At 46.6% G+C, this 26,596-nt stretch overlaps 1 protein-coding gene across 1 annotated transcript in view; it reads right to left on the bottom strand.

Moving 5' to 3' along the window:
- Positions 1-26,596, bottom strand: part of camta1a (calmodulin binding transcription activator 1a) — a gene marked incomplete at its 3' end in the record, with an annotated part of 435,119 nt that overhangs the window by 242,674 nt on the left and 165,849 nt on the right. Inside the window, exon 4 of the mRNA XM_084187479.1 lies at positions 5,500-5,567. Coding sequence (XP_084043605.1) covers positions 5,500-5,567 — 68 coding nt within the window. The remainder of the gene's footprint in view (positions 1-5,499; positions 5,568-26,596) is intronic.

Below are 26,596 nucleotides of genomic sequence, written 5' to 3'. Positions count from 1 at the left end.
TCTGTTGTTGTTTCTCCTGTGTTTCTCCAGCTGTCCCTCTGTGTGTGTGAGGGCTCCTAACCTCTCTTCTCACCACATCCATCATGACTCCCCCCATTGCCACCTCGTCTAGTCTCTTCTCTTATCGACATGTTTCCATTTTCTCAACCGCTCTCGCTCCATCGTCTTCACTCTCCCTCTCATGTCAATTTTTCACTTTCTCCCTCTCTCTCATTCTCCTTCATGTTTTTTTCTGGGTAACCTCTCCTCTAGCCGCTACCGTCTCCCTGGTGGATTTGTCCCCCAGCCCAGGGGGCCCCAGGCTGGCATGACCGCCCTTGGTGAGGCCCTTGGCTTGGCAGAGAGACAGGCTGGGACACAATGTCCTCTGAGGCCAGGCGAAGTGGGGTGTGGAGGGCAGGCGGTTAGAGTGGGGGATGAGGGAGGGTAGGGGAGGCTTTACTCTGCCTGCTTTCAGAGGGCTGTGCTTCCAACCAACACAGAGATCAAATGTTCTGAGGTCTGACAAACATGTGTTGACATGTATGAATACCTGTTTTGGGTGACAAGTGTATATTCCATAGAATGCCCCATATGCAAGATGACTCACATACCAATGTCTGATTCTCATAATGAAATAATGTAATTATAAAGACCTTATAATAAACTTCCTCAGATAAAGCTCCTGTCCTTCCTCCTCTCTTCCCACCCGTACTTCCTCCTCTTCCCCCCCCCCCCCCCCCTGTACTTCCACCTCTCTTCCCCCCCTGTACTTCCTCCTCTTTTCCCACCCTGTCCTTCCTCCTCTCTTCCCACCCTGTCCTTCCTCCTCTCTTTCCCCCCTGTACTTCCTCCTCTCTTCCCCCCCTGTACTTCCTCCTCTTCCCCCCCCCTGTACTTCCACCTCTCTTCCCCCCCTGTACTTCCTCCTCTCTTCCCACCCTGTCCTTCCTCCTCTCTTCCCCCCCTGTACTTCCTCCTCTCTTCCCCCACTGTACTTCCTACTCTCTTCTCTACTCTGAACCAGTGCCAGCCCACAATGCCACAAAGCATTTGGCCCAAACACCATCACACACCCTCCTCACACACACACATACACACACAAAGTCCAGTTGAGCACGTCTCACACCATGTGCTAGACGAGGTGACAGAAGCGTTCACTTTACACATGGGACTGATTCACTACAGCAGGCAGGCCCAGACACAGAATGTAATGCTGACCAGCAGCTGAACGATACACTGACTCACTCACATCTACACTTACTCATGCAAAACACACCAACACAAACACACACACTCACTTACAACATCATAGACATCCACACCCAGGCACTAACAGACACTAACAAACAAAGACAAACAAACAGTCTCTCTAACACACTTATACACACACTTAGCTAGTCTGTTGTTGTTTGGTGTGTCAGTGCCTGCTGTGGTGCTGGTGCTGTAGGTTTTAATAAAAGCATTGTCTTTGGAAGCTGTCTGAAGGGACTCTGCTTCATTTTGGAGTGTGGCTGTGAATGTGGGAGGAAAGGAGAGAGGGCTATTGCGCTGGGACACGGGGGCCGTAGGTTCAGTGTCATTGTGGACCCTCAGTGGAGAGGTACTTATTGTTTGATAGTTTCAATTTAAGAGAGTACATGGTGTATGTGTGTTAAAACAGAGGTGAAAAGCTGACATAGCCCACTGCTCCATTTTATGGTTTCCAGGAGCCATAACAAGTTAGTGTTTGTTCTCTCTGACTACTGAAGGGAATAGGGGAGGAAACAAAGACACACACACACACACACACAGGTCAAAAGGACTGGAGCACTCCCTCAGATACACTTTGTGATTGGCTGCAGTCATCAGAAACAGTTCCTGTGTAATAGTAATGTGTGTCATTTAAAAGTGTACTAGTTAATGAGTGATCCCTCTACGACACCAAGGTGTCCAACACCTCTCCTGACAGACTGTTCTTTACCGATACAGCTCTCAACCTAAACTGGTTCGCTCTCTGCCTGGTCTTGTCTGCACTCTGCACCTGGGACACACCTTTCAAAAAACTCCTCAGGTATCCATTTGTGTCATCTGTGATGGACATAAATGTCTGGTCCTTATTGCATGAAGCCTAGCATGAGGTTGACTGACTAGTCACTACCCAACAGATCATTATCTAGAGCTATGGTGTCAGTTTGCCACCCCTGTCCTGCCCTCCCCTGTCCTGCCCTGCCCTGCCCTGCCCTGTCCTGCCCTGCCCTGCCGTGCCCTGCCCTGCCCTGCCCTGCCCTGCCCTGCCCTGCCCTGCCCTGCCCTGCCCTGCCCTGCCCTGTCCTGTCCTGCCCTGCCCTGCCCTGTCCTGTCCTGTCCTGCCCTGCCCTGTCCTGCCCTGCCGTGCCCTGCCCTGCCCTGCCCTGCCCTGCCCTGCCCTGCCCTGCCCTGCCCTGCCCTGCCCTGCCCTGCCCTGCCCTGTCCTGTCCTGCCCTGCCCTGTCCTGTCCTGTCCTGTCCTGCCCTGCCCTGTCCTGCCCTGCCGTGCCCTGCCCTGCCCTGCCCTGCCCTGCCCTGCCCTGCCCTGCCCTGCCCTGCCCTGCCCTGCCCTGCCCTGCCCTGCCCTGCCCTGCCCTGTCCTGTCCTGTCCTGCCCTCCCCTGTCCTGCCCTGCCCTGCCCTGCCCTGTCCTGTCCTGTCCTGTCCTGTCCTGTCCTGCCCTGTCCAGTCCTGTCCTGCCCTGTCCAGTCCTGCTCTCATTGTCCTCTCAGCAGCACACCAGCCTCAACACTTCAAGCCGCTCTTTAAAAAGGTGCACAGAAAATCTGCGCCATCTGCTTTGGATGCAGGGGGTAGAAATCCTAATTGTCCCTTTAAGTCTGTTCCCTCCATTCAGAGAGAGAGGACAGGTATATGGTAAGAGCGATCTTAAATCACACCCCGGGCCAAGCGTTCATTAAAGCCATAATGCCAGCCTCTCCCTCTAATGGAAATGGAAGCCAGCACAGGCAGCTCGCTCTAGTGTTGGGGTGTAAATTAAAGTGTAAGGCCCGGCCGAGTTGGGAAAGATTTCCCTGGCTCTGACAGGTGCGGCCTGAATTAGCTGTAGTGCTGTTCTAGCAGTTAGTGGGAGAGCGCTGCTATTGATTTTAAGCGCTGTTGCACTTCCTATCTGAAAGGGAATGTGTATTACTAGGACTCGGCACATCAATCACTCTGCCGCTCGACTTCTCTCCCCTGGCTGCTGCCAAGCCTCTTCTGTTTCAGGAAGGATAAACAAACAGATCGGACCTAAAACAAACCAACACAAACACTGGATGGAATGAATATTCAGTTGGTGGCTCGTTCCATGTAATAAATAGCTAATAGATCAAATGTGCACATGTAATACCACTCACTACACTCACTCCTTATTTGCCTATTCATTACTTATCATCCATGTTGGCAGTGTGTTGGCAGTCTGTCATGGCATCTCCATGCAGGCCATGTCCTGGGTTTTGTGTCACCTTGGTCAAACAGCTGGTGTCAGCTCCTTGAGCTCTCTATTCACCCCGTTCCCCCTCTCCCCCACTCCCCTCTCCCTTCAGCATGTTTATGACCTGGCTACGCACTCCGAGGTGTGTGTGATGACAAATGGCCCTCCGTCCAGGCCCTAAGCACACGCTCTCCCTTGTGTGAACCCTGACCTGTGACCTCTCAGTAAAGTGCTGTAGGAGAAAGGTTACAGCACATCAATCAGACTCCCATCAATCACCCTGCTACCCTGTCTGTCACAACATTTTACCCTCTCTCTCTGACAGACTGCTCCAGGAACACAAACACTCCACCAGCCTCCCCCTTTCCAGCCCCAGCCCCTCTACTCCTCTCCTCGCCCGGCCCCCTACATAAACGCCATAACAGCCATAATAAAGCAGCTCCTCTCATCCATGTCAAGTGCAGCTCTGCTCCTGTCCACTACTATGTAGGGTCTGTGGCTCTATCTGGCCCCCAGCCTTCATCTCATCCCTCAGTGCCACATCTACTGAGACATCAGCACCCAGACTTGGCTCCTCTAGGACCCAGCAGACTGGTGACAGTGAGTCACAGAGACTCCACCACCCACTCTCACCATTATAGTCCAACTGGATGCTGATTGGACAATGTGTGACTCAAGCCTCAAGCTTTCCCTGTTACTGTCTATCAGTCCCAGCATTCTCCAGAGTACTGCTCCTGTACTTATGTTAATACCGCTGAGTGTTCAATTTCCCCGGGTTTTTCATTCCAGTTACGGTTAGTACAACTAGATAACAGAGCCTGCTGTTTTACATGTTCCTGGAGACAGCAGTTAATAACATGGGCCTAATGTAAAATATTCCACTGGTGTCTGACGACAAGGAGGCCTGGTGTGTTGAGTTAATTGTTGTGGGTTGATGATAAAAAGGTGTAGATTAGAGGCCATCTTATACAATTACACAGGAAAACTAATTGGCACTTTCTTTATGTGGAACCATTATAAATGTCCCTGGCAGGCAGAGGTGAGGAACAGGAGAGGAATGGGAGGAGTGATCTGTGTGTCAGAGTGCCAACAGTACAGTTACACATGGATGAGGACTGTTAATAACACCACGGATGGCTCGCTGCATGTGTGAGGATTCCTCATCAGGATGTGTTAGATCAGTGTATGTTGGACTGTGTGGGTTCTGTGTTCGCTCCATACAGACAGAAGAGAATGGGAAGGATGGAGAGGTAGACAGAGGAAGGCTGGAGTAGGCCAAGCAAGGCAAACCCAGAACTGCCTAACACTGGGAGATTAGTAAAAGTGAAGAGCTACCGGCGTCAAATAAATATATATATGTCTTGAACTGTGCTGCAGCCTATCAGCATCCAGGATGGGAACTACCCGTTGTAGAAATAAGAGTAAATAATGTTGCCGTGGAAATAACATTAACACTGTTGACATTTAATTCCATGTGTCAGACACGAACAAATACGTTGATAGGACATGGCGTTTAGGAGTTTTGGCATACTGTTTGCTACTTATCATGGATATCATCACTGTGCTGCCATCATTTTGTATTTTCCAAAAGTTACCTCTTATTGACATTCATATCCACATTCTCCTCTGTCTCTCTCCTGGCCCACGCAGAAAAAGCCCTCAATTCAACCCCAGTTCTTTCTATTGGAGAGTGTGTGAATGTGCAGACAGATACCAATACATTAGCATCACATTCACAGCGGAGACCAGAGGAGTGCATGTTGTGTTAATTGGCCCGCTAAAAGGCAATTATTAGTCAACATTAATATTCCATCGTCTGGTTCAAATAGCTTCTGAAAGGTGCAAAGTTTTCCAAACTGATATCAGGCAGCTTGTAATATTAAACATCTATCTAACTCTTGACATGAAGGGAGTGGTGTCCTGAGTGGTGCAGTAGGGATTCCTGGTTCTCAGCACGAGACAGATATATTTTTTTTTTATCAGTCTGTGAAGTAAAGCCTAAAAACTAAAAGGCACAGTGTGGCTTTTCCTGTGAAGAAAATGTTATTTGCAGTTGTTTCTTGGAAGACTCACGTACCTTGTTTTAGGGGACGTTGTTAGCCATTCCTCATGCTTTTCAAATGTTATCAAGTAAGCTGCGATCTCCTGTGAGAAAGGAGAACGGGAGAGAGGAGAAGAGGGAAAGAAAGAAAGAAAGAAAGAAAGAAAGAAAGAAAGAAAGAAAGAAAGAAAGAAAGAAAGAAAGAAAGAAAGAAAGAAAGAAAGAAAGAAAGAAAGAAAGAAAGAAAGAAAGAAAGAAAGAAAGAAAGAAAGAAAGAAAGAAAGAAAGAAAGAAAGAAAGAAAGAAAGAAAGGCTTAGATATGTCATCTTTAATCACCAGGAGCTGATGTTGCTAATACATTGTTGAGACCACGATTCATTGACATTCAGACAGGAGAACACACAGCACAAACACAGAGGGAGCACAGAGATGAGAGGCCCGAAGCTCCAATAGGATCAGCCAGGTAAATGAAGATTGGGTAAAGTAGCACACAGTAGACAGACAGAAACAAGAGATGCAGCACATAACAGCTGAGTTCAGATCATCTTTCGAGACCCTCTTTGTTCAGCAGACTTTGATCAGCCTCTCATCAGAACAGAAGACTTCAAGGTGCTTCTCACACAGATTGACGTCTCCAGAGTTCCACATTCAGAGAGCGGCTTTTAAAATGTTTGGTCCGATCCTCCCCCAAAACCCTTTGATCCCCCCCCCCCGCCCCTCCCCCCTCTATGAAGCCATCCACTCTTTAACCTAGGAACAATCAGCACACACCACTCACACAGTACAGGATGACATGTACTGGAACAAGGATAGCTAGTATGTGGATGCTATAGAGTCCTTTACAGTCCTATACATCTACTGTAAAGGAGATTCTATAGCTACTATAGATAGACAGTGGCGTAGATGAAGATAATAGAGATACGCTGCCGTGTTTTCAGTGATCACAGTGGCTCCTGCATCAGTCAGAGAATAAAGGCAGAGCTACCTACCCATTTTTACACCAAACTAATGGGCAGAAATAAAAGCACTTTGGATGCTGCCAGACAACCTCATGATTACCAGTGACAGCCAGCAATTTATCCCTCAGCCAGAGCATTTATCAGCTGCTCAGACAGACAGACAGACAAAAAGAGAGACAGACAGAGAGACAGATAAGGAGGCATGGAGGAGAGACCTGGTGCCATCTCATAGTATAATATCATCTTTCAATATCTAGGGATGTGTGTGTGTCTCCGTGTGTTGTGGGTGTGTTCACATAGGAGTGTGAACAAACTTTTGTGTATATGGGCTCTGCTTCCACAATATGTCCCTTCATGTGTGTGGTTACTTCTCCTGTCCACACGGGGCAATAATGTCAACAATAACAGGAGAAGCAGCAACGGAAATAGCAGCAATAAGAGATACAATTGGCAGAATAAACCCACAGTCTCAGAGAGCCCAGTGTTTTAAACATCTATGGCTAGGAGCTGAGTAGCAGCCTCCCCCTGGGTGTCCTGGCAGGCATCACCACAACCAGAGCCTGGCTGAGCCTTCCCAAGGGGTTGCTGTGGGAACCAGGGTAAGGAGGGAGCCAGGGTAAGGAGGGATCCCAGGCTGGCAGGGATCCGCTGGGGAGGGGATAGCATGACTGGCACCCTGGCCTCCAGGTGCAGGCTGGGAGATAATACAGCGTTGATTAACTTCCTGTCCCCCTGCCATAATGACTGGAGGGGAGGCAGCCACGGCATGACAAGATGGAGGCAGCATTAAGTGGAGATGAGGATGAGATGGGGAGAAGGGTAGAGTGAGGGGGGGTAAAGCTGTCAAGAAGAGCTAAAGGGCTGGAGCTGTTCTTGCAGTGTGTAGCTAGGGGTTTGATTAGGAAGAAGCTACAATAAAATGAAGAGAATGTACAGTGGTGTACATCTTTTTAAGTGAAAGAAACAAATATGTACATTCAGGCCTCTGAGACTAGAAGCATATGGATAACAAGGAGAACTGAGAGGATGGTACATTTACTGTGCCAACCAAGACTACACTGTTGTGGCCAAGTACATATCTGAGTGGAATATTCACATATGGTAACTAGCACCTGTCTCCTCATCAAAGGTGTAGGAGAGAGACTACAGTACATAAGGGCTGGATAAAATAGACTAGACATTTTTTTGTGTGTGTGTGCAGCACTACCACTAACAAAAAAGTTACTTTTCTGCATATATTATGAAAGAAATTACAATAAAAGGGTGAATACTACATTAATTTCCTCCCTCCCTCCTAAAAGAGGCAGATGCTGTTGGGAGGATTGTTCATTTTGGGAGGAATAAATAGCGGGTGTAACCTCCTCCGGTGACTTCAGTGCCTATTAGTGCCTCAGTCCTCTCCATCACTTGTCTTAAAAGTCAGCCGGCCAGGCTGGGCAGCAGGAGATGAAATAGTGGGCCCAGTCAGTCCGGTAAATAAAAGAGGAGTGGTTGGAGGCTCTCTTTCTCTCTCTCTCTCTCTCTCTCTCTCTCTCTCTCTCTCTCTCTCTCTCTCTCTCACTCTCTCTCTCTCTCTCTCTCTCTCTCTCTCTCTCCTCTCTCTCTCTCTCTCTTCTCTCTCCTCTCTCTCTCTCTCTCTCTCTCTCTCTCTCTCTCTCTCTCTCTCTCCTCTCTCTCTCTCTCTCCTCTCTCTCTCTCTCTCTCTCTTTATCATCCCCCCTCTCTCTGAACAGATGCAGGGATTTCTCCAAGCCCCCGATCAACCATAAAGGTGCAATAATCTTACGGCGAGAAAACAAACAAAAACAGACGTGCGGCCGTTAAACAGCTGCAAAGAGACAAAGCTTGTTTGGGCGGCGTAATGAGAGGCTAGTGCTGCTTTCAGGTTGACTGCACACGCTTCATGGGCAGAACAGAGCAGAGTGAGGCAGAGCGGAGGGCAAGGCTAGCTGAGGGTGCATCAAAGTCAAGCCAGCAGCTGTCAACGAGCTCTGGACTCTATCGGCAGACCTTACTGCCTCAGGCCTGCACTCCATCACAAAGGGGAAATATTCACACAACCAGCCTTTCAGTATACTATGTATACCTCTCTCAATTGCAGCCAGGTCAAACCTAGTACACTATGTCTCACCCACTCTGACTCACAGGTCAAACGCTAGCCCCGCAGGGCACATCTCTACTTCAACTTACTCCACTCATTCAAATATACAGCAATAGTTAGTCCATGTGTTACTATGTCTAGCTGTTTGTCTTGCTCAGCACAAGGTAAACTCAACTCCCTCGCAGCAAAACTGGGTAAACAGCACCAATCAACACAGACTAGCTGTGAAAACGAGAGCATGATCAGTAGCTAGTCTCTGTAATTGACACAGGGAATGAATGCAAAGAGCCCTTTCATTTAGTAAAGAAAACAACATGCAGCTGTTTGCTGCTGTAGCCCAGCCATCTCATATGTTTATTTTGTCTCTCTCCAAAGCTGTGACAAGTACGTGTACGGTGAGCACAGATAGTACGCTAGCTACATGACAGAGTCATCTATCAGTTCATGGGAGAAATTAGAGACCTTGAAAGAGTTTGTTTGTGCATCCTCTTCTCCATAAGCCTGTTACAATCAGAGAGGCTGATTACTGTGACCTGTCTCTGCTTGGCATATGATTACCTTAACACTTCACAGGGTGTCATTCCTAACCCAGCTATCTCTGTTGTGTCTGTCCCGTCTCCCTCCTAGCAGTCACACAGTCACTGTCTCCTCAGTGTGTCGTGATTTTCTAAACGTTGAGGTGAAAGCCTCCAAACGAGATTCAGTCTGAGACGTCTGGCTTTGCCTTTCACTGCCTCCCACTTGTCAAATGATATTTTCACACGGTGAAAGTTGCAAAATCACGCTTTGAATGTCTTCCTATTTGAAATGAGAGATGACACTAACATATTCACCCTATTTTATTTTCTGGCACCCAAACAAGAGAGAAGGAGGGAGGCGGCAGCCACTCCACAGAAAATAAACACCATTTGACCATGTCTTTGTCTTAAAATCAACCGTAATGACTGTCTGGGGAGCGAGCGTCGAGCGAGGGCAGTTCCTTTGTGAAGCTGATCAGAAAGACTTCATCACCTCATTAACCCCTCTCACATGCCATGATGCGACTTTTCTGCACTTAAGTCAGTTAGTCAAAGGCTGGGTGACCTAGGGGCCAGGTTAGCTCCCTGCCTGGCTGGCTGCCTAGCTGTTTGTTGGTGTTCTGTTCCTCGCGGCTAGGCTAGTTTTGATTTATATGTGTGAAGAGAGGCGTTGAGAGGATCAACACTCCCCTGTTTGGAATGACAGACCTGATCACTTGAAACAACGGTTGCTGTTCCATTAAAAGGGAGATATTAGTATTTTGGCATTATCTCAGGGACCCTGAGTCAGGGTGCATCAGACACCTGTCTCTAAACACCCATCCATAATGGCTCTCTCTACCAAAGTGCAACGGAGCATTTGATCTGAAAAAGTCAGAGAAGCACTGAGGTGAGGTAGACGGGGTCTCATGTCTTGGAGGCATACACCCCTGCCATACGAATACAATCATCCATCCATGCTACTAGGTGATGGATACATTTTCCCCAAATACATCTTTATCAAAACAGTGACAGAGAAAAGATGGGTTTACTACCTGGCAAGTATGAGCCTTTAAGAATACAGTGCAGCATGTCTATGAAAACCAGGTTCAACAGTTATTTTCCCTATTTTGAGCCATTACTTGTCTTTTTCAGTCATTGTCTAGCATAATGGCACTAATGAAAAGCTATTTTAATCGAAAGCTCTTAGAAAAACAATTTTCTACAGTGTATTGATTAGCAGCCTCTGCTAATGGCACTTGAGAATCATCATAGAGCATAGGACAGGTTAGGATAGGGTATATAGTAGCACAGTGCCTCTGGCCATGCTTTAGTTGAGGCCTGGGGAATGACGGAATGTATCCTGCCTGACGGTACTGCTGTCTTTGACCTTGGCCTGCACTTGAAAGCAGGAAGCTGTATGAGTGGAAAGGGGCGGGGGTTGAAGATGGATATGGTGAGAAGAGCCTCCCTGATGACCCAGGTCCACAGGATCCCAGGCTCTGTGTGGAGAGCCAGGTCATCTGATATTTCCTCCAGGGCAGCCCATGACGCAAATGGAATAGAGGAGAGGAGGAGAGGAGGAGAGGAGGGAGAGAGGTGGGAGCGTGGATAGCTGCTCCAGTATCAAGGGATCCCGGAAGACAAATTCAAATGCAATTAGACACAGGAGAGATGGAGTCAGGGACATGGAGGGAGAGAGAGAGAGAGATGCAATTAGACACAGGAGAGATGGAGTCAGGGACATGGAGGGAGAGAGAGAGAGAGATGCAATTAGACACAGGAGAGATGGAGTCAGGGACATGGAGGGAGAGAGAGAGAGATAGGGGGAGTGAAAGAGAAGAGTAAAGGTCTGATTAAAAGTCTGCATCCATTCAAACCTTCAAAATGCAGCCCCCACGGTGAATCATTGGGTCTTTTTTGTTTATAATTATTGAATTTGTAATGTACTGATTCAAGGTATATCATTTTAACTAGAGGGAAGATAAGATTGTAGGATTGTAACTTTTTGAACAATGGAAATGTGTCATATTATTCATTGTTGGGAAAAGGTGTAGCCATGGAATAAAACACTTGTTTGGTCCCAGAAACCAATGGGTTGGGGCAGAGCCAGCCTACATGATGACGCTATCAACTTTGATACTCTGGTTAGATTTGTTAGAGGCGATCCAATCGCTGATGAATTTGTTTACAACACCCCTCATTTTGAAGTCACACAAACGGCTTCTAGGATGGAAGATTCAGACTGAATGTATGTAGCAATCAATAAAGCAGCAGCATTTAATTCAGGACGAGTCGTCAGGCAAAGAAAACCGATTAAAGCAGTACGGAAAACGATAAAGAAAAAACAAAGATATTTTACTGTGAATGTACAAGTGGATAAAATGAAGACCTATAAACTTTGTTCAAGTAACTTTACCTCAGCTTGCCTAAAGGAGAGTGAGGGCTGGATTAGTGCTACTATAGGATGCAGCATAGTACGGAGGACGCAAGTACTAGAAGGAGCTAGCAAAAGAGAGAGGATTAACAATTGTGTGTGTTGACAGCTGCACTTGGCATCTGCTGGAGTGGGGCGAGGTGGTTTGAGGCTGTTCTATGAGTCCCTGAGCAGGTTTTAAAGATGCCCTGTACTCCACCACCCTGCCCATTAAGACCTGCTGCAACCTGCAGGGGACTTCCTAGGGATGCCCAGACAGCAGGGGACGACACGCTGCTGCCTCTGTTTTATCACCCCTAACGGAACGCTCTACCTGCTGCTGCTCCATCCTACCCACAATGCTCTGTCTCCACAACACGATGTCCCACAATACCAACACGGCAACCACCCATCCACACAATCCTGCTGAGGCTCATCATCTTGGGTGAACTGTTCCTGGAGCAGTACAGTAAATTATCCTGTAAGTATCCTGTAAGAGTGTAGAGCTACTTTCTCTTACCATACCTACTCTACCTGGTTAATAGTAAGAAGCGTCCTGGCTTACATCTTCTTTGTATGTTTAAAACACACTTCAGGTATTTACCGCAGCTACAGCTAAGGCTCTCCCTGGCCTGCATGGGACGATGAGGGGAAAGCCGTCCATTCCACTGGTCTACATTATACATAGCTACACTGTGATCAATCCTACATTGATCCTGAATGGCTTAGATGTTTTCCAGTTGCTGGTCTTTCTGTTTCACATGCTGGTTGTCATCTATGGGAGACGCTGGCTGGCTGAGGCTTCTCTCCTCGGGAGCCTCCTCCACTCTCCTTCTGCATGCCTCCCTGCTTCCACAATCAATGGTATAGTATAGAATACTGCTCCACCACTCTACACTGTGCTTTTCTACCTGTTTGTTTACCATGTCTGTGGGTGTTACAGTGTAACAAGCAGACAACATAATGGGTGAGCGTGACTGGAGAGGAGAGACACTGGGTGCAGGCAGGCGGGCGGGCAGACGGAGGGAGGCGGGGACGCCGACCAGGGAGAGAGGGAGTTGGCACTTAGTGAAATTGTTTTGGCTTTGGTGCCACGGCTGCCGTCTCCGATGGAAATGAAACTGTTCTTTGAGAGGATGTATTCATTTAGCCCTGAGAGAGGCAGTGTGATGGTCAGCCTCCACACGCCCAACTCCCACCTCTAACCCACAGAGTACCACAACACAAGAGGCTCGCCCACCCACTGCTAAGTGTGTACGTGTCTGTGTGTGCATTACATGTGCATGTGTATAGTGCACGTGGGTGTATGAGACAGACAGACAGAGAAGAGGAAAGGTTTCGAGGCATAGAGAAAGATTGAAAGGAAGTGAGTAACAAATAAAAGGAGAAGGACAAATAGAGTGCAGGGTGATCAAGAAGGCGATAAAGAGGGAAGATGGAAGAGAGAGAAGAGTGATTTATATGGGAATAGATCTATGGTGTGGTGGTGTCAGAGGCACGTGTGATGAGAGAGGGACATAAAGTGAGTGAAATTAAAGGAATCCATCTAGCCGTAATTAGTCTGCAATAGGACTTAGTGGTTAGTGCTACGGTCTTATAAGGTAACTGATGTAAGTCATCAACAGGGCCTCATTGTAAAGAAATAAGTAGAAAATAGAGTTAGAACACTAATATGACATACAATATGGGCCCCCTTCAGGTTTACCATTGAGAAGAGTATCTTTGGTAGCAAGTATTTTCTCTCTCTCACTCTCTGGCTGTAAGCTTTCAGGAGTACTTTTGGGCAGACAGTGGTAGAGTCTTTTTTTAATTATATTTTTTTATGATATAATATTTTTTATTTTAACCCTTGACCTTTTACATTGCATTTAATTTGTTTACACAATTATTTGCTAAGTGACAGGTTTTAGCCACTAGTACAGAATCAGATAACTATGTATTATATTACATATCTGGGTTCCACTTCCTCCTCGTTAAGGTTTTGTCTTAATCAACATCACGTGAAAAGAAAGACCCCAAAAGTTATTAGGCAATGTATAACCATGACAACCATACAGACTCACTATTTCATTTAAATCTTCAGTTCATTCATTTATTAACAAATCAATCTCATTATCTTTATCTAATGGACATTTCCCTGTTCTGATATTTAAACAATTTCCATGTTGTTAAAGCAGCTCTCCCTACCATTAAAACAAACCAAGCAGTGGCCAGTTAGTTAACCTGCTGTCGTCTCCACGAGAAAAAGGCTTTCAAAAATAAAAGACCAAAATAAAGAAAATATGGCACTATTGTCTCAAGGAACACCAATTAGACAAAACAAATGGATCACTTTTTGCAATAGAACAATTTGTGGGAACCACAGCCAAACTCTGGCACGGCATCCAAACTGATTTAGCTACGTTCCACAACAGTTTCACTTCAGTTTGGAAACATGGCAAACTCAGTTTAGATACAAGGCTAGCCAAACTCCCCTACTGGAGTCTTTTTAATGCCAGGTACTAACATTCTGGGACAGGAACCTGACAAGGAGGGTTGATCGAACGATTGATCTATCAATCGATTAAACAATCAATCAAAAGACGAGGATTGAGCAGTCAATCAAAGCAGAACAATGTTACTGTACATCAACATCAACCCTCTCTCACACACATCACTGTAGAAATATACTCCATTATTCAAAACCCCTCCATCCATCCATCCATCCCTCCCTCCCATCAGCTAATGTCCATCAAGTACTTTCCAGTGATCTTTCAAGTCATACTGTATGACAACATTGCAGAAAACCCTCTATTTGGAAACACAGCAACAACTTTCCTTGTCTGGATGCTTAGCCATTGTATATATGTATATTTTTTTTGATCAGGTGCATATACAAATTATTTATCTGTTCTAAACCTTTCTCGATACAAATAGTGGGGTACCTCAAATGTTCAAACCATTGTGACAGGGCTATACTTGAGCATAGCATTGATAAAGAGTACTTTTGGGCAGACAGTGGTAGAGTCTTGCCCCCCCCCTGGCTCTGTGACCTCTGGTGTTCCATACCACGTCCTCTTCATCATTCCTACAGCAGGACGCCTGTACCCCCGCTGACGCACCAACAGAGGAGAACTGAGCTGGACGGAGCTCACAATATTCCTCGCCTGGCTCCATGACGCTGACCTTCCCCACCTTCCCCACCAGCCCCACCTGCTGTACTTTTCTCTCCTCTTCAACTCAGAACTCAGAACCAAGGTATACTGCTGTAAATCCAATACAAATAAATAGCACATTTGTAATGTTTTAAATAGGATATCTACCAGCTGATCAACTATGTACTGTACAACATGATTGAAGTTTTTTCCTGACAGATGAAATATAGTGCTATATAGGCATTATAACAAGATAAAGCTTGTAATGATTCCACAAGTCAAAGACCACCTGTCAGCCACACAATGATGGGACAAAGCAATCCAGGTATGCCTAGTACCACCCACATCAATGACATGACATCAGACTTCATTCCCAACATGGTCTCAGTGTAATTCGTATTATTCTGTACATAAATCTGTGACACTCCATTTAGTGTGATATACATTATATATACACAAGTATGTGGACACCACTTTAAATGAGTGGATTTGGTTATTTCAGCCACACCTGTTGCTGACAGGAGTTGTCATGGACATTTAATAAAATCGAGCACAAAGCCATGCAATCTCCATAGACATAAATTGGCAGTAGAATGTCCTTACTGAAGAGATTAGTGACTTTCAACGTGGCACCGTCATAGGATGCCACCTTTACAATAAGTCAGTTCGTCAAATTTCTGCCCTGCTAGAGCTAACCGATCAACTGTAAGTGATGTTATTGTTAAGTGGAACCGTCTAGAAGCAACAACGGCTCAGCCGCTGGTAGGCCACACAAGCTCACAGAACGGGACCCCCGAGTGCTGAAGCGTGTAAAAAATAATCTGTCCTCGGTTGCAACACTCACTACCGAGTTCCAAACTGCCTCTGGAAGCAACATCAGCACAATAACTGTTAATCGGGAGCTTCATGAAGTGGGTTTCCATGGCCGAGCTTCCGCACACAAGCCTAAGATCACCATGCGCAATGCCAAGCGTCGGCTGGAGTGGTGTAAAGCTCGCCGGCATTGGACTCTGGAGCAGTGGAAATGCGTTCTCTGGAGTGATGAATCACACTTCACCATCTGGCAGTTCGATGGACAAATCTGGGTTTGGCAGATACCAGGAGAACGCTACCTGCTCCAATGCATAGTGCCAACTGTAAAGTTTGATGGAGGAGGAATAATGTTCAGGCCCCTTTGTTCCAGTGAAGGGAAACCTTCACGCTACAGCATACAATGACATTCTAGACAATTCTGTGCTTCCAAATTTGTGGCAACAGTTTGGGGATGACAATGCCCCCGTGCACTAAGCGAGATCCATACAGAAATAGTTTGTGGAGATCGTTGTGGAAGAACTTAACTGGCCTGCACAGAGCCCTGACCTCAACCCCATCGAACACCTTTGGGATGAATTGGAACGCCGACTGCGAGCCAGGCCTAATCGCCCAACATCAGTGCCCGACCTCACTAATGCTCTTGTGGCTGAATGGAAGCAAGTCCCCGCAGCAATGTTCCAACATCTAGTGTAAAGCCTTCCCAGAAGAGTGGAGGCTGTTATAGCAGCAAAGGGGGAACCAACTCCATATTAATGCCCATGATTTTGGAATGAGATGATCGACAATCAGTTGTCCACATACTTTTGGTCATGTAGTGTATTACGTTTAGTTAGGTTACATTATGAATGGAATAGCGGTCGTACAATATCATACAAATTAGAGGATGTATAGCTAGTATCATACGTCGTACCCGGTCGTACAATAGCATACAAATTAGATGGTTAGGGGAACTAACAACAAAGGTTAGGATCATTTAATTAGCAGGTTAGGTGAATTGGGTTAAGTTTAGAATAAGGGTTATCTAAAATGATGCAGTTGTCCCCGACGCGTCTCGAACAAGATTATCGCTGATTACGTCTACCCATCCTCCCCGACCAACCTCCCTACTTTAGTTTCTGTCTAAAGTAACTAGACCATTAGTAGGTGCTCAGAAATACGTAAAGTATGTTTCGTATGGCTCTGAGGCCAGGATGTCATTCCAAGGCCACCATGCTGTTAGGCAACCAGAGGGAGAGTCTACCAATCTCCCTAAAAAGGACAGAATGAGGTGAAACGAGCCTCATGCAAGTCTGAGAGCCTATTTATTTCAGCCCCCAGAATCAATGAATGGCTGAATGATCCTGAATTCCACTATTAAGCACGGCCAAATGACAAGAGCACCCTAGCGTGAAACCAATTTCTAACTACCAATCCGAGACGCACCCCAGAACCCCTACTGGGCTCTCTATGAAATTGCGCCTCCCTTTGACCGCTCAGCCGTGGGTTCTTTCGGTCACGTGGCGAAGGTGTGTGTGGGTGTGTATATGTGTGTGCACAGCAGGCGCTCAAAAAGAAAGTCCCACTGTGTTCTGGATATAGGCTAGTGATATTGGCTACTGTATAACGTTTCTCTTGTTCAGATCATGACAGTCCAAATCCAAAGATGAAGTGAGAACCGGTCTTTAAGTACAACAGAGTAAAATGTACTGAAAGGAGTCCGAGAGAGAAAGACAGGAGGGAGATGTGTTACACTAGCTCAGAGGAGACTGTGATACACAGAAGTAAGGAATGTTTTTGGTACAGCTCTACGACAGACAGACAGACAGACATAGCTAGGCAGACAGACAGGCAGGCAGGCAGACAGACAGACAGACAGACAGACAGACAGACATAGCTAGGCAGGCAGACAGACAGACAGACAGACAGACAGACAGACAGACAGACAGACATAGTTAGGCAGACAGGCAGGCAGACAGACAAAGCTAGGAAGACAGGCAGGCAGGCAGACAGACATAGCTAGGCAGACAGACAGGCAGGCAGACATACAGACATAGCTAGGCAGACAGACATGCAGACAGACAGGCAGACAGACAGACATAGCTAGGCAGACAGACAGGCAGACAGGCAGACAGACATAGCTAGGCAGACAGACAGACAGGCAGACAGACAGACATAGCTAGGCAGACAGACAGGCAGGCAGACAGACAGACATAGCTAGGCAGACAGACAGGCAGACAGACAGGCAGACATAGCTAGGCAGACAGACATGCAGTCTGACAGGCAGACAGACAGACATAGCTAGGCAGACAGACAGGCAGGCAAACATACAGACATAGCTAGGCAGACAGACATGCAGACAGACAGGCAGACAGACAGACATAGCTAGGCAGACAGACAGGCAGACCGACAGATATAGCTAGGCAGACAGACAGGCAGACAGACAGACAGGCAGACAGACATAGCTAGGCAGGCAGACAGACAGACAGACAGACAGACAGACAGACATAGCTAGGCAGACAGACAGACAGACAGACAGACAGACAGGCAGGCAGACAGACATAGCTAGGCAGACAGGCAGGAAGGGAGAAACGGGAGACAGAGGTAAAGGGCAGAAGGTGTCGATAAAGATATGAAGTGTGTACAGTACTCTGCTTTAAGAGAGCAGTCTGCTCCGCTAGAGAAAGGAGAGAAAAGACAAGGCCATAATAATATCACCAGAGACACAGCCATCACAGAGACACTGCTCAGGCCAATTAGCCAGCAAAAAGAATGAGGGTTTTTCTCTTCTTCATGCTCGTCACCATGAGGGGATCGTCCACTCGCCCATATCGCCCATTTCCTCTTCACACACAAATACACACTCATTCCAGTATGAATGCACACACACACAATTATCCCACAGAAACACACACACACGTCTGCACTGACTGATTTGATTGTTCTTTCTGGAGGAGGGTAGGCTAGCATGCATGGTTTCATTGATGTGTGTGTTGTGCTATCTGTCCAGCGCATCGCATCACATTGAGCTGGCTGGACATGACTGCTATTCTATTGTTGGGCTATCAGACAGGCTGTCAGGAGGCAAGCACTCTCTCTCTCCTCTCCTCCCTCTCTTCTCTCCTCCCTCTCTCTCTCCTCTCCTTCCTCTCTCCTCCCTCTCTCCTCTCCTGGCTCGCTGCCTCTTTGTGTTCACATTACAATAACCAGGAATGAAGGTCACAGGCAGACAAAATCCAATCCAGCCAGAGTTTCCTCTTGACAACATTTAACTTCTCAACAACAGGCCCTGGTTCAGTCAGACCAGTCCTATCGCTGTAGTCTGGTGTACTGGTAACCCTCTTGAGTGTGCAATACCATATGAACCTACCGTGAATGACTAACTAAAACATAAATCATCATCATCACATCAAGGTAATTTCCCATCAGAGAGGAACGTTATCGCTGAAGTGAAATACATCTGCTTGGCTTTAGCTTTTTCCTCCACAGTTTTTAACAAGGTTTTATGGAGCTACCTCTCTCCTTCCCTCGTCCATACCCTGGTTTTTATAGCCTATCTGCATTGTCCAATCTCCACAATGTGTGTTATCTGTCTCCGATCTCTCTCCCCTCTAAAACTTGAGACTATTCCGAGAGAGAAGGAGAGGGAGGTGCAGCCTTTCTCTTTGAAAAGGATCCTCTGTCCAGACAGCAGGCAGTGGATCAATGAGCCAGACGACCCAGTGGCCCTGCTCCTATTGTTTGGGTCATACTAGCTCTCTCTCTCTCTCTCTCTCTCTCTCTCTCTCTCTCTCTCTCTCTCTCTCTCTCTCTCTCTCTCTCTCTCTCTCTCTCTCTCTCTCTCTCTCTCTCTCTCTCTCTCTCTCTCTCTCTCTCTCTCTCTCTCTCTCTCTCTCTCTCTCTCTCTCTCTCTCTCTCTCTCTCTCTCCTCTTCATTCTGTTCTGTTTATCTCCGACACATCCCTCCGTCGCTTCCGCCCTCTCTCACTGGCTACATGCTCTTAATTAAACATGGCACAGAGCTATTAATTGTCAACCAGATTCAATTTGTTCCCCCGGCAGTGCCATGAATGGGCCTCTTTGCCTAGAACAAAGGGCTCCGAATAGCCATGTCAGGACTGAACAAAGACCCTGGAACGTCACTATACACCTATCTACTATACTATGCACTGAGCTGGGCCGAGCTGAGACAGGACCAGACAGAGGTGTTATTCAATGTTATTCACTCGGCCCCAATGAGGTGCTTTGGATAGGTTAACAGGAAAATCTGATTGTATCAAAGCAGCGGGTGCCGGGTGCCATTTTGAAAGATAAAATTTGGCCAGAAACCAAGTGTTTAATCAGAACATTGTGGGTACACCTTCATACCTATCATAATGCCCTCACCTGCTCTACTCAATATCTATTGAATAAAATAGGAAATCGGCCAAATTTTTTATCCTATTGTGTTTCTGTTCTTTGCATGGCTAAAAACACTTTTGACAAATGATGTAAATAAATAAGTCAATGACTGCTGAGATGAATTTAGGAGTGAGCAGCTGCCAAGGAGTAATATCATTCATGGCCATGCATCAACGTTACTGGAGACTGGGCGCTCCACCACTCAGGCAGAACCCACATCCCACAGCCAGGTGCCAGCACATCAATCCCTCCCAGCCACCAGACCTTCCCCCAGACCCAGTCCAACCTGCAGCCCTCCACCACCCATCACACCAAACCAGCCCTCCCTCCCAGACCCAGTGTAGTCCACCTCCCTCCCAGTCAAGTGGCAGTCATCACACCAAACCAGCCCTCCCTCCCAGACCCAGTGTAGTCCACCTCCCTCCCAGTCAAGTGGCAGTCATCACACCAAACCAAGAATCAAAGCCTATCCATGTCCTTAACCCCGCCAGGTGCAAGCCCAGCACAGCCATCAGCCAGAGTTGTGTGGTGGCTGGTCAATTGCAAAACTCCTAATGACCCAATCCCTCCAGTAGTAAACCTACCCCCCTACACAAACATAGCCTAATCCCAGACCAAGTGTCTGTTCAGAACCACTGTGATGTTTAGTACAGTTGTTCTGTATCTGTCTGTCTCAAGAAATGTGAGTGTAGTGAAGTGAGAAAGCCAGCGGGTAAAGGTGCTAATAGAGTGTTAGGCAGGGAACTTCTCTCCTGTTTATTTCTATGGCTTGCCTTTTCAGCAATCCCAATACTTTGCTGGCGGTTAAACTCACTGAGCAGTTGGAGAATTACTCATTTAACAGATAACGTTTTCTTCTGTTGTCAGCAAAAACACGTATTGTCCATAACATGAGAAAACCAATGCAGTGTGAAATCAAAGGTTACCCCAGCCCCCCCTCCCCACACACACACACACACACACACACACACTCCACTTCCAAAATAATTAGAAGTAGAGATACAACACAGTGTTTCAAAATACAAAGGGGAACCAACGTACTTGTTGTTTCAGGGAGACTTTAAAGCGTGTTTACCCCAGCTATTCACACAACATTTTCATTGAATGTCTTGTATGGCAGCTTAAAAAAACCCATTGATCTTAATCTGTGGAGCTCTGTGGATTCCTCCTCCTCAGGAGACTGGTGGAGCCTGGTGCCTGGACCTGGGATGGGTTACCGGGGGCCCTGTATTAATGTCTAACCCCAGGCAGAGCACTGGTAATCCATAGCTTTCACAGGTGTCGCTGTCTGGCCATGAACACAAGATAAGCCCCAACCCTGAGGAGGAGAGGAGAGGGAGGGGGATAGAGGAGAGGAGAGGAGAGGGGAGGAGAGGAGAGGAGAGGAGAGGAGAGGAGAGGAGAGGAGAGGAGAGGAGAGGAGAGGAGAGGAGAGGAGAGGAGAGGAGAGGAGAGGAGAGGAGAGGAGAGGAGAGGAGAGGAGAGGAGAGGAGAGGAGAGGAGAGGAGAGGAGAGGAGAGGAGAGAGTTGAATAAGGGGATAGGAGAGTGAGAGGGGGAAGAGGAGAGGAGACTCCTCACCCACTCAGTCACCTACTTTTTCAAGGAAACCCAGACCCAGATAATAGCGTCTCGGCTGGAGCATCTAACCAGAAACATCTGCATTTTCTTATCACCATATACGGAGCAGCGCTGCGCTGTTGAAATGACAAACCGATCATTTACTGGATTACCCGCAAAGGCAGAGGTAGCTGCAGCAGGGCTTATTCACAGATCAGTTAGGAGGAAATGTTTATGGAGGAGGCACGTCTTTCTCTGTGTGGTTGATAAGGACAAGGAAGGAGACAGTATCACAGCATCATAACCTCTGGCATGGATCAGCGACCAGACACCCGCTAATACCATCACACCATTTACACACAGTCACTTCACTTTATGGGCTTCATTGAATAGCAATTGGATGTTTTCACTATAGGCTACATGGACATTTTAACTTTTTCAAGTTTTAGAAAAATGTTTCAGTTTAAAGGATTCAGGCCTTTGCAATTTTACTGTCACGCCCTGGCTCGGGGGATTCTTAAATGTTGAGCCAGGGTGTGGAGTTTCTGTTACATTTTCTATGCTTTTGTTCTAGATCGTTTATATCTATGTTGGCCAGGGTGGTTCCCAATCAGAGACAGCTGTAGCTCGTTGTCTCTGATTGGGGACCATACTTAGTCAGCCTGTTTGGCACTAGTATTTTGTGGGATCTTGTTCCGTAGGGTTTTGTGTATAACCTAGGACTTCACGTATCGTTTGGTTTATTGTTTTGGTTCGTGTGTGTACTAATTAAAGAATGTACGCTTATCACGCTGCGCCTTGGTCCGCTTCATCCGGTAACGATCGTGACATTTACTCATTCAACTCACACAGTATCCAAGTTAGAATTCAATCCTACATCCTTCTAAAGAAGTCTGAGTCTAGATAGTAAGAAAGTTGGAAATTAATTTGTCTTTGTGAAATATGAATGTGGTCCTCTGTAGCTCAGCTGGTAGAGCACGGCGCTTGTAACGCCAAGGTAGTGGGTTCGAACCCCGGGACCACCCATACACAAAAATGTATGCACGCATGACTGTAAGTCGCTTTGGATAAAAGCGTCTGCTAAATGGCATATTATTTATTTATTATTTATGAATGCCTTGAGTTTTTGGTGATTCATTTAGCCAGACAGTTAGTATCAGACACCAATCTAGTGAGAAATAAAAGTTTAGGTACGACTTTATATGAGAGTGTGATGATAATCACTTCATAATATTATTACATCACTTAATAATATTACATGAATTCATATTACATTAACAATGGAGACGTTCTGCTCTTCACCTTGACTAAGTATGGCAGGGAACATTGATGGGAACAAGTCAGACAAGTCAGACATCAGGGCAAGCTCTTGTTGAATACTAGGCCTTATGATGGGCAGTTAAAGTACAACCCCTCCATACATAGGCAAGAGGCTCATGCATACGCCAGAGGTTGTGTGTGTCTGCTTGCATGGCTGGGCATGCACACGCATTTGTGCGTATGCGTTTAATCACTTTTCTTCCCCCCAGCGGGAAACAGCACCCCCCAGGGCCCACAACTTCTCATCCCTCCAACCCTCCCTCCTCCTCCACCCGTCCATCCATCCAGCCATCCATCCATCCATCTCACCTCTTGTCTAATTAAACATCGTTAACATTCATCCCAAGGTCTTATGCAGATGAGCCCGGAGGGAGCGTACTGGTGCACTGCGTATTAAGAAAAACAACTTGGGGGGTGAGGTGCGGTAGAGTGGGTGGGGTGGGTGGCTGAGGGTGGGGAGTTTGAATTCAGATGTGCAAGGATATCTCAGATTTGACCTCATTCATCAATTAATTACAGCCATTAGTGGGAGGTGACGTGGAACCAAAGCTGGAGTCAGTGCTGCGTGTCATCTCGACCCCGAGTTAGTCTATCCGTGTGCAGACAGGCATGGCGTACCACCGACTGAAGGCCTGCCATCCCTGTCTGTCTATCTGTCTGTCTGCTCCACAGAGATCTGATCACACCTCACTCTCTGGCACGTGTCTGTCACTCTGTCACTCACAGCACAGTCAGTCAGTCAGCCAGCCAGCCGGGAACATAGTTAGTCACACGTTCCATCACACGTTTAGATACCACAATGCTGGTGTCTGCTGCTCAACAGTAAGACGACATGGAGCTCCCTTCACAGCACCATAGGGGTAGTGGGATCTCTCTAGGCCTATGGGAACCCTGCTTTACACACACACTGTATATATTACATTTTATTATTGAGTTTTTAAGAATGGTCTGCTTTGTCTGTAACGTCGCCACGTGTCGGCTTCGCTGCACGGTATATCGCTGTTATCTTGGTCAGGTATTGTAAAAGAGAATGTGTTCTCAATGACTTACTGGTTAAATAAAGGCTAAATAAGGTTATAATAAAAGAACAACAACAACTGGGGACAGAAGGGTTTCTGAGCCCCATCAAACAACATTGTACTGTGCTGAATCAGTGTTTGAGCTACTGTGGTGTGGAGGCTAGCAGCTAGCTCATTGTGTAGGCCTACTAGATACAAGCCCCACCAGGACACAGACGGAAATGGTTAGCAGAATGATTCCCTCAGACAACATCTGAATACTGAGAATTGTGCATAAAAAATTATTGACGTAGGACCTAGTGACTAGTGCCATTTCTCTGAAACCTATTTTTCACCAATTGTGAGGGTACTAGGGCTGGGATTTGCCAGGGACCTCACGATATTATATTATCACGATACTTAGGTTTTATTTTATTTATTTATTTATTTTATTACAATTCGATGTTCCAAACATATTGCTCACCATATGTCTGCTGCAGAGGGACAAGAGAGAGCCATGAGAAAACCAGTTTTGATCAGTCATGGAAATAAAAGTGCTGAAAACAAATTGGCTCCCTATTTAAAAAGAAGATGGAGAACAAGCTTTGAAGGAAACATACTGGAGTTTTGGTGCAAATAATATTGCGATATTGTCAAAACTATATGATATATTGTCAAAAATGATATCCTGATATGTAACTGTATCTATTTTTCCCCCCACACTTGCTGTTTAAGTTATTCAGATGCAAACACAAAAGCATAAAAGCAGATATTACCGAAACACAAAAATAATTTCATATGAGTATGTAGGATGTAGGCTATGTGTGTTTCTGCCAGTGAGAGACGGGCTGGGTTGGGTATGTGGCTGGGGCACCAACCAGTGGTCCAGTATTTAATGGGAAGACTAATAGGGGAGACTAGAGGCTGTGGAGAGGCTGTGGTAGGTGTAATGGACCTCAGGGAGAGGAGAGGAGGGAGAGCCTGGCAGGGAGGGCAGTGGGGCGGACATGGCAGCATGGCAGTCACACTGTGAGTTATGGGCGCCATGTGCCGACTCATATTTCTGGGGCTGAGGCTTACTTGGGGCTGGCCATGCACAGCAGAGCAGAGCAGAACAGAACAGCAGTGCACCAGAGCAGGAAGGAGGAGTGCTCCCGTCCTCTCCCAGGATCCTGTTTGTTACTGTCGGCGGAACAAGAGCCCAGGGGAGGAGTAAAGCTTAAACTCACTCACCTTCACCGCCAGCCCCAGCTCCATCTACTGGGCTCTCTGGCTGCACCACGTATTCTACACGCACGCATGCACACACACTTGGATGCACGCATGCACACACACCAAAAGCATGCACACGTACAATGTACGCACACACACAAATGTGCACACGCAAACACACACAAACAGACAGACACAAACAAACACACAGACACACGTACAACAGGGCCTGCACCCACAATGTCTGCTAAAAAATACACAAAGGACCAGTACCCAATAGACACGCCTGAGAAAACACACCAGGCCTTTTTGCACGAAACATCTAATGCATGGTTGGAGTACAGCTCAATCAACAACACACAGTCACATTGGCCACTCCAATCACCTTCAAGGATCATAGATTCTCCTCTGCTAGTTTTCCCTTTTCCCTTGCGTGCGCCTTTTCCTACAAATAGGCCTATGCTTCCATCCGGAATTCATTTGGCTCTCAGCTCTCTCTTCCTAACCAATCCTGTCTAGCCACAGACAGACAGCCAGAAACACAGTGCTCGCTGTGACTAAACCAGAAGACAGGGGGCGCTGCTGAGATTTTAAAGTAGTGATGGCGAGCGGCGTTTCAACACGGCTGAGGAAATGATGATGAACTACAACATTAGCACGGTGATTAACTCCTCCTCCTCTCATTATCTCATTCAGTCTCATTTTCTCCTATAGCAGTGGGGTGGTAGTGGTGGGGTACTCTGCTCTGCTCTGATCACTGTGTGTAAGATTCACACTGAGAATCCCCATCCATCTGTGTACCAGCCTGCCAGCCAGAGAGTGACAAAGCCAGTGTGTGATCCTCAGAAAGACACTATAGAGACACAGACACACGCTTATACATAAACATGATAAGACACGCGTTCTACACACACGTACACATGGATTTTGTATTGTAGATATGTGATAGTAGAGTAGTGGTCTAAGGGCACACACTTAATGTGTTGTGAAATGTAATGCCATGTAATATTTTCAGTTGTATATAACTGCCTTAATGTTGCTGGACCCCAGGAAGAGTAGCTGCTGCCTTGGCAGGAACTAATGGGGATCATTAATAAATACAAATAATACCAATACAAATACATCTCGTCCACGATGCCTGTGTCTCCATTACATGCCTCTTCTTATACCACAAAAACAGCCTTAAAACTTGTATAAGATGCTGCTGCCCCGTTTGGCATTCAGAAGGCTACACTTATGAAAGCAATGTGACTGATGGAAGTATATACAGTGAGGGAAAAAGGTATTTGATCCCCTGTTGATTTTGTACGTTTGCCCACTGACAAAGACATGATCAGTCTATCATTTTAATGGTAGGTTTATTTGAACAGTGAGAGACAGAATAACAACAAACAAATCCAGAAAAACACATGTCAAAAATGTTATATAAATTAATTTGCATTTTAATGAGGGAAAGAAGTATTTGACCCCTCTGCAAAACATGACTTAGTACTTGGTGGCAAAACCCTTGTTGGCAATCACAGAGGTCAGACGTTTCTTGTAGTTGGCCACCAGGTTTGCACACATCTCAGGAGGGATTTTGTCCCACTCCTCTTTGCAGATCTTCTCCAAGTCATTAAGGTTTCGAGGCTGACGTTTGGCAACTCAAACCTTCAGCTCCCTCCACATATTTTCTATGGGATTAAGGTCTGGAGACTGGCTAGGCCACTCCAGGACCTTAATGTGCTTCTTCTTGAGCCACTCCTC

This window comes from Coregonus lavaretus, assembly GCF_964263955.1.
Source record: "Coregonus lavaretus genome assembly, chromosome: 22".
Classification (NCBI taxonomy): domain Eukaryota; kingdom Metazoa; phylum Chordata; class Actinopteri; order Salmoniformes; family Salmonidae; genus Coregonus; species Coregonus lavaretus.
This window is presented reverse-complemented; position numbering and strand designations above follow the sequence as displayed.